This window comes from Doryrhamphus excisus, linkage group LG21 (genome assembly GCF_037039965.1).
Source record: "Doryrhamphus excisus strain RoL-2023G ecotype Guam linkage group LG21, RoL_Dexc_Guam_v1.1, whole genome shotgun sequence".
NCBI classification, from domain to species: Eukaryota; Metazoa; Chordata; class Actinopteri; order Syngnathiformes; family Syngnathidae; genus Doryrhamphus; species Doryrhamphus excisus.
In genome coordinates, this window is record NC_136377.1 from 13,308,054 (window position 1) to 13,316,860 (window position 8,807).

The following is an 8,807-nucleotide window of genomic DNA, read 5'->3' on the forward strand; positions in this document are numbered from 1 at the left end:
TTACAATTCACTTATTACCAATGCTATAGTAAGTTCATTCATCAAAAACAGCACAAACAGCAATATTGGGGAATGAGTGGTTTTATTTCCAACTTTCTGCAGGTATGTGAATGCGTCGTTTCACTTGTCAACACGAATGAGACTTTAATTGCAAGTTTGGCCATTTTTAGGGTTCGAAAGGTCGACTAATCTTTCACACGCCAAGATTAAAGTCCCCAATCCGATCAACTGGTTGCACTTCTTCCTTTTGGCGTGTGTGTACGTGTGTGTACATTTGGGAAAAGTCTTGTTCGTTGGATAAAGATTAGTGGCAAAAGAAGTTAAGAACACGTTGTTTCTTAAAATAAGTGACCCGATAGCTGATAGCTCATTAGGTTGTATGTATTTTTCTTGTTGAGGGTGCGCCCCCCCCCAATAAATAAATCAAGCAAACACTGTAAATGATATATTCAATAAAAATACAAATATCCAAATATTTAGTATATACTGAATTATATTAATATAGTTTTTACACATAAACACATGTGCGACACACACCTGTTATTTTGTTTATACTATTCATTCATTTTCTACCGCTTTTCCTCACGAGGGTGGCGGGGGGTGCTGGAGCCTATCCCAGCTGTCTTCGGGCGATAGGCGGGATACACCCTGGACTGGTGGCCAGCCAATCACAGGGCACATATAGACAAACAACCATACACACTCACATTCATACCTATGGACAATTTGGAGTGGCTAATTAACCTAGCATATGTATTTTACAAAAATCCATATAACGAATATATATTATTTTGTATGCTCTCCAGTCTGCAGTGCGAGTAAATTGCCGGCAGAGGGCGCCACAGGACGAATGATAAGAAAGGTCTTGATGACGTCACGTCACCCAAGCGTTCTAATGAGGTAAAGGACTTGGAGAGTGCCGGAGCGTGTGATTCTCATCTTTTTCGGCTCTTAATCCCTCCCAAGACGGAAGAATTCAGGACGTTTAAGCTGGTTAATGCATCCTTTGGCCACATTTTTATTAAGACAGAGAGTCAGGTATTAAGTCAGGTTCCTAATGAGATCCTGCAGGTCCAGGATCAGCCTGAAGACACATTAGACTTGCTAAACTCATAAAAGCCACAAAGTTGAACTTGTTGACGAGCACGTTGGCCTGAACTGCAGTCGCGCACGTAACCCTAACCCTAACCCTAACCCTAACTCTAACCCTAACCACGTAAGTCAGTGTGTAGTTTGTTTATGCAAGTGTGCAATAAATAAATAAGGAGGAATTGAGATGATACATCCATTTTTTCAGCCATATGGCCACCATGATGGTGAGCAGAATCCAGAAAATAGGCATTGAAAACATGTCCTGCTCAGTTATTAATTGCTCTAACAGACAGTTGAAAGTTTAAAGCAGTGGGAACGCTACAGGGGAGCCACCCCTCTGGCCACCCCATTGACCATCTAACGATTCAGGGATCACCTGAATCACCACCCCTATGTGAGCAATGGTCTCACCTTAAATTTAATTGTGTGTGTGTGTGTGTGTGTGTGGTAAAGATAGTCACTAGCTGGCTAGTAGCTAGCCGGTGTGGTGTGGCGAGGTGTCGCTACGTAAATGGAGCATTGTTGGAGGATCTATTCAGGAGGCTTTCGAGGCACGTGCACTCATAGATGCCCTTTTTTTTTTTAATGTTGTGACGTTTTCTATGCCGCTTATGGATGGATGACCATGCTTGTACAAATGAAGAGCTTGCAACCAAAAGGCGCTAAATCCATTTTGACTGAATTCGAGAAAATCAATGATTTTTAATTACGCACATATCAATCTATTTGGTCATCAAGTCTATATTGCAAATGAAAGAGCTATCAATATAGGTCATAAAAATGCATGCTATAAAAATCCTGCACACACCATGTATTTTATATAATTTTTTTTATTAATTTTTTTTCGGATTTAGCGCCTTTTGGCTGAAATGATGGATTTCGACAAAAATCATCTCATTACAAACTCTTTACATTGTATGTTTTTTAGTACAAGTAAAATAATGTTTCTCATGAAAGTTGGAGGTGTCAAGGTAGAGACATGCCTTTTATGGCGTAAAAAAAAAACTTCCATGTTACAGAATACTGTAAAAACACAATTTGTGTTCTCCTGAATTGCATAACATACTGTAACTATCATACGTGTACTTAATGTACACAAACAAAACAGGATGCGCACTGATACTGGCTTTCTGTATGTGCAGTGCCAATTGTATTCTTCTCTCTGATTGGTCAGATTATCAATAGATAGAGAAACTTGGGCCAATCAGAATAAAGAATAAAGAAAGGGATTTAGCGCCTTTTGGTTGAAATCTGAAATGGAAATAGCGCCTTTTGGTTGAAAGCATACATTTCATATCACTTTTTTTCATATTTTTAAAAATGATTTCAAGACCAAAATATGTGATTTGGATACACATGACAGAGGTCTATTAAACTCATGAAAAACATGCAACTTAGTGAAAATTGGATTTAGCGCCTTTTGGTTGCAAGCTCTTCAAATGTACTGTATGATACTGACGGCTGGGTCTAATATTTTGATGCCAGAAGACTAATGAGGTGGCCAGTGAGTGTACTGTAGTTGCCATGGAAACAGACAATGACTCATGTAGAGAACACACACACACACGCACACACACGCAGTCAGTTACGAGCGAATAAGTTAAAATGCAGGTTTCCAAATAAAAGATGTGCAAAATGCCACAGATTGTTCGAGAAGACGTCGCACCTCCACGAAACGTCCCATTTAAGTCAAGGAACATCAGAAGACGTCTCGAGTCATCCAGTGGCTTCCTGTCCGTCCCTCTTGGGTCCTCGCGGTCCTCCAGGTGTGTCTGCTCCGTTCCATCCTCGCATCACTTGAAGCAGCCAGAGCAGCTGCTGGACTCTCCCTGCTGGTCGAGCCGCGGTGAGACGGTGTCGGGCACAGACATCCTCAGGATGTCGTGCTCGGTGGCCATGATGTGCTTGACCAGGAAGTTGGCCGCCTCGTTGATGTTGAGGTTGTCCTGCGGGAGAAATTAGATCAAGCATGGAATCAGCAGGGGTGTTTTTTTATATTCAAAGAAAAAAAGTTGTCATTTTAAGAAAATAACATAGTATAATAATAATAAATATAATAATAGTATGAGGAAAAATAACACCATGTTCATATCATAATGTTGAACAATTAAAGAAAAAAAAATATATGGCAAAATATTATAAGAAACACAATTTTTTTTTAAATTAGCTTGTGGAAAAAGTCAAAATATTATGGGAATGAAGTCGAAATTAGGAGAGGACAATGCGCAGGACCAAAGTTGAAATAATTGGTAAAAAAAATGGAATTTTAAGAGAATAAAGCCAAATATTGTAGCGATAAAGTCATCATAAAAATAATTATTAAAAGAAGTTTAAATAGCATAAGTAGAAAAAAGAGCTGTCATCTTTTGACAATAAAGACAAAATATTGCATTTTGACCAGAATAAATGTGAATTGTTATTAAAATATTACAAAAATTAAAATATCATTTTGCATCCTCTCATTTTTGAATCCACTGTATCATCTCTATAAAATAAAACATATGAAAAAGAAGTGTGTATATGTGTGTGTGTGTGTGGGGGGGGGGTGAACCTACACTTCATAACCTTTGAACTGTCAGAATGTGGAGCCCGGACGCCACAGCGAGCTAGCACCTTGGTGCCAGCATCATGTTGGAATAGTCCATGTGCTGAAGAATAAACACTCTAACGTCTCGAACTGACTGATTTGATAGTTGGCACAGCTTTATTTTAAGATGTGTAGCAAAGCCTTTTTCTTTTACGGGCCAGGCTCATCTAGCTCGGGGTGGGTCAGGGGTGGAGTGGTATCTTATTGAGGAGGAAGCAGGCTTAAATATTTTTTTAAAAACTGCCTCAGAGATGAAATACTACTAAAATTACATTATTTTCCCCCTAAAATATTATACCTTTATTCTTGTAAAATGAAGACTCTCATATTGTTTTTTTTTTTTTTTTTACATTTTCCAACTATTCCAACATTCCTTTCTTCTTGTAATTGATTTTAGTAATATTATTTGGAGGCTGCACGGTGGCCGAGTGGTTAGCGCACAGATCTCACAGCTAGGAGACCCAGGTTCAATACCACCCTCCGCCATCTCTGTGGATGTTTGTCCGGGTACTCCGAAGTCCCACATTCCAAAAACATGCTAGGTTAATTGGCGACTCCAAATTGTCCATAGGTATGAATGTGAGTGTGAATGGTTGTTTGTCTATATGTGCCCTGTGATTGGCTGGCCACCAGTCCAGGGTGTACCCCGCCTCTCGCCTGAAGACAGCTGGGATAGGCTCCAGCACCCCCGACCCTCGTGAGGATAAGCGGTAGAAAATGAATGAATGAATTGATATTATTTGGACTTGATGTTATGATAATATTCTCATATTATTATTTCCCCCCAACTTACTGTTCCAGAAATGACAACTTTATTCTTTTCTTTCTTTCTACATTTTTTCTTTAATATTTTAACTCTATACTAATAAATGACATTATTTTCTCTCTTTAACATGATTTTTTTGTCTTTTTTTCCTCTTAATATTGTGACTTTATTTTCTTGTTTTTTCAATTATTATTATTATTTCAATTATTGTTTCAATATATTCAAGTATTTCAATTTTTGTCTTGTACATTTTATTCTCCTCATATTAGGACTTTATTGCTCTAATATTTTGCCCTTTTCTGATAATAGAACTTTTTTAACAATTTAATTATTTTTGTTTGTTTCTCGTAATATTACAAAACCATCATTTTTATTTAATATTTCAACTTCATGGTCATAAAATGACATTATTTTCCTCATATTACTTTAATATTTATGACTTTTTTGTTAGTATGCAACCTTTTTTTGTTAATATTTAGATTTGATTCTTATAAAATGACTGATTTTTGTATTTTTGCTGCTGCTGTTATATTTTTTCCAGTGTGCATGAAAAAAAACAGCTGATCTAGAAAATGTGTCTATTGAACACCCCGCTGACCCTGGCGGAGGTCTCGAACCAGCCCGCAAAGCCGTGGTCCTTGCACAACTGCTCCATCTTGGGGCTGTTGCCGGCCAGCTCGCGGCCCTGGTCGCACTTGTTGGCCAGCAGCACGGTGGCGATGCTGCGGCCGTTGGCCAGCATCAGTTTGGAGTCCAGGTCCTCTTTCCACTTCACCACCGCCTCGAAGGTGGTGGGCCGCGTCACGTCGAACACAATGAAGGCGCCCATGGCCTCGCGGTAATAGACACGTGTCATGTTGCCAAAACGTTCCTGACCTGCCGTGACACACACATATCCTTGTTTAGTGTTTTTAAGATGCAGCAGCACATTCCTGCAGCGTTATCGTCACGCTGCACACAGTAAGCCACTTATTGACGCTGACAATGCTGCGGCCTGCGACTGTTTATGGAAGTGTTTGTGTTTGTGTGTGTGTGCGTGTGTGCGCGTGTGTGTGAAGACCAAGTTATATCTGTCAGCATGACATTTCCCGTCTTAAACCGCTGCGTTGTTTGCCACCGACACAAACAAAGTTAGCTGTTGAATCACCAGTCATGTGACAGGACGTGCACTTCCTCCTTTGCGTCCATCAAATAAATGATTACAACTTGTGCTGGGTTTTCTTGGCCAAAAACATACTGATGAAGATCACGTTTTGGCACCGCGCTTAAAGGGGTGGAGCTAGACAAGTGCTACATGTCGATTGGTTCACTGGTAAAACTAAAAAGAAATATTACACAATTAAAACGTAGCAAAGCGCTAGCACACATGCTAACAGGCCAACACCACACAGCAGGGCCAATTCAGAAGTTGGGGAGAATAAACGTCTGTAAAGTCAAATAAAACTTTGAATCGCCATCATGAAAAATTTGTTGTGTTTACTTTTTTATACTAACTATATTTTTACACTTCTATGATGGCTAAGTTAGCTTTACCAGGCATTGCTGCATTTGGACTCTAGTTCTATTTAAAACACTGGTCAAAGATCCTCTATATACGATGATAGGAACACTCTGTTGTTTTTAAGGACTGAATGCAAAATGGCTCATCAAAGATCATCTCTGTGATTAGTGTGCAGTGATGTCAACTACTACAAAAAACATCTCTCCCAGGTTTTCAGGTGAGTGCTGATGTCCCCCCTGGGCAGGATTAGCCCCACAGGCCACTAGTTGAGCACCGCACAATACTTGTGGTCGCCATGGCAACCGGAGAGATGCTGCCCCCCCCCTTTAAGTGTAGTATATTTTAATAACAATTGAGGTATAGCTACACTGCTGTGTCATGTTGTGTGCGCCACGTGACCCTGCTGCAGCCAATGAGCTGTCAGATGAATTTACACGCTAAATACTTTTATCCAAACCAACAACGGCTCTGCTGTCAGGGCCTCACACGCACGCGCTCACATGACTTTCGTGCGCGTGGAGGTGTGACAGTTATTTTTGTATGTTTACGAATTATCGTAATTTATTTCCCCCAAAACACGTGACAGGAACTATAAAGAGCACTTGTTGAAGTCTAGTTGTGAAAGGCGATTTAAAAAAGTACTTTTGATGACTAAAAAAAAAACAAAAAAGAAAGAAGAGTATTGTTCTTACCGGCTATGTCCCACAGCTGCAGGCGGACAGTGTCCGTGTCCCAGTGGAGCACCTTGAGAGCGAAGTCCACGCCGATGGTGGCCCGGTAGTTGGTGGAGTAGCTGTGGTGCACGTAGCGCCGGATGATGGACGTCTTGCCCACGCCCAGATCTCCTATGACCAACACCTTGTACAGGTGCTCCTTGCCCAGGCTCGCCATGCCGTTAGCCTGCTTGCTCATAATCCACCTGGACGACCTTACGTACAGCACGCGCACGCGTACAATAACAAGAAGACACACCAGAACCGCCCCTACCCCGGGACACGCCGGCGGCTGTCTTGTAAACACACCCTCTTTTGCCTGCCTGATTAATCCGCGATGCTAATGCATTATTCATTTCATAGTTTTTATAGGAGTGTTTGCAGAGTGCTAACTTAAGCGCCTTTTTGAGATCATTTCAAAGTTTAATGATCACTTCAGGAACAATACGTTTTTATCCAAAAGTTAAATTAGTTGAAAAAAGTGTGTGTAAAGATGTTGGGAGTTGAATGAGAGCATTGGGACACGGGCGTGGATGGAAGTGTAACAAAAAGCGAGGCCAATTGCGCTCATTCAACACTCAGTAAGTTTAGTAATAATAATAATAATATGAATAATAAGACGATTTCTTCTACACCAACCCTCTGCCTGGCTGATTAGATCCAAATAGTCATAAAACGTCTCAGAACGGTCACACTGTACCTGGTAGTCTACATGGTGGGCGGAATTTCCCACCCGCCCATAAACATGCCACGCACCACGTAGCTATGTAGCAAGAAAATAGCCCAGACGCGCATTCAGGGACATCGGGTCATTACAGTATTTTTGGGGGCAGAACACCCTGTTCTTAACACTATACGAAGAGAAACAGCATCGAGTAGTTCATAGCACTGTGTCCATCATCCCAGTAGATAAGTTTGAATTATTATTTTGTGGATTAAGAGTGGTTCATATCGAACATTTCATTTATATTGGTGTTCCAATTAATACCCGAACGAAGCACCGGTGAAAACCTGGCACTATGAGTCGTTATTCATCTGGAAATGAGGCTATTACGCTGGTTGTATGTATTTTTGTATTTCGAACATTATTAAGAAGGGGGGGTGTCTTTTAGAATTAGGACATCATGGGAGGATACAGTTAGATAATGGACACTTCATACTCAACGAGCTGGATCAAAACTAGCAAACTGCTGTCAGTGTTGTGCTAGCTTTTTCTATGAATGGTGATTAGAAGTTGCCGCTGCCTTCACGGACACTTGGAAATCACAGTAAACACACCCATGCACCCAAATCATGTGATATTTACAAAACCAACAACTGCAAGACAATGTTACAACATGTTCTCCTAACAATATACATCCATGTTAAACAATTTGACTTTTTTTTTAAAGACAGATACAGTATTGCTTTATTCACTTCTCTCTAGGAGTCCACAACTCAATACAAAGGGCCGAAAAATGACAGTTTTTTCCCTTTAAATTTGGTGAACCGTAGCTATCGTGACTAGACAAAACGCTTGGTGTCAGAGGGCGTGGTAAAACTGCTCCTTTGTGATGTCACAGAGGGGTGCATTTCCTTACATGAGCGTGTGCTGTAAGAAATAAATATTCCATTCAATCCAAGAGAAGGATGCCAACATCAGAGTGGAATAAAAGATATGCGGGATGATTACATTAGCTATTTATCAGTACTCATGTCATACTTTATGCTTATGTCGACAAGCAAAATACACAAAATGAATGAAACAATAAATGATGTTAATTAACATCAAAGGTTTATGTTCTTTAAGTGTGCAGGAGTCGGGGGTACGTGGCTTCAGGTCAAATATCTGAAGGGGTACATGACTGTAAAAAGCTTGGGAACCACTACTCTACGAGGCAGGCTGTTTTTAAGGTCCGACTACAAAAACACCAGTCAAAGATCCTCTGTATGACAGGAGCTTTGACTATGTTCCAGTATTTAGAGATAGTGTATTATTTAGAAGTAATAAAGTGTACAATAGGTGTCATCATGTGCACTGCTAAGTGAGACTAATCATTTCCTAATAACAGGAGTCATGTGATCAACCTATCAAACATGACCATCAAGCGCCATGTTTTCACGTCAGGGAACATTATATTGAAGCCAAAAGTTCCTTTTGGCCATTTC

General features: G+C 40.4%; 1 protein-coding gene across 2 annotated transcripts; it reads right to left on the minus strand.

Annotated features, from left to right (window-relative positions):
- Nucleotides 1–1,605: 1,605 nt before the first annotated feature.
- LOC131138247 (ras-related protein Rab-38-like) lies at nucleotides 1,606–7,390 on the minus strand. Of its 2 annotated transcripts, XM_078787783.1 has the most exons (4): nucleotides 7,360–7,390; nucleotides 6,639–6,865; nucleotides 5,044–5,321; nucleotides 1,606–3,038 (listed from the first exon to the last, which is right to left on the minus strand). In XM_078787783.1, the coding sequence occupies exons 2-4, from the start codon at nucleotides 6,856–6,858 to the stop codon at nucleotides 2,886–2,888; spliced, it is 651 nt and encodes a 216-aa protein (XP_078643909.1). In that variant the 5' UTR covers nucleotides 6,859–6,865; nucleotides 7,360–7,390; the 3' UTR covers nucleotides 1,606–2,885. The 2 variants fall into 2 exon arrangements, with proteins under 2 accessions (XP_078643909.1, XP_057943012.2); XM_058087029.2 differs by lacking the exon at nucleotides 7,360–7,390 and having other exon boundaries at nucleotides 6,639–7,316.
- Between the last annotated feature and the right edge of the window lie 1,417 nt (nucleotides 7,391–8,807).

Bases quoted from the DNA above. Each gene is read 5' to 3' on its own strand.
- LOC131138247 (XM_078787783.1), bottom strand. From the start codon at position 6,858: ATGAGCAAGCAGGCTAACGGCATGGCGAGCCTGGGCAAGGAGCACCTG. The intron at 5,322-6,638 runs GTAAGAACAATA...GTGTCACGGCAG, and splicing joins GCAGCTGTGGGACATAGCCG to GTCAGGAACGTTTTGGCAAC. The intron at 3,039-5,043 runs GTCAGCGGGGTG...TTTCTCCCGCAG, and splicing joins GGTTCGAGACCTCCGCCAGG to GACAACCTCAACATCAACGA.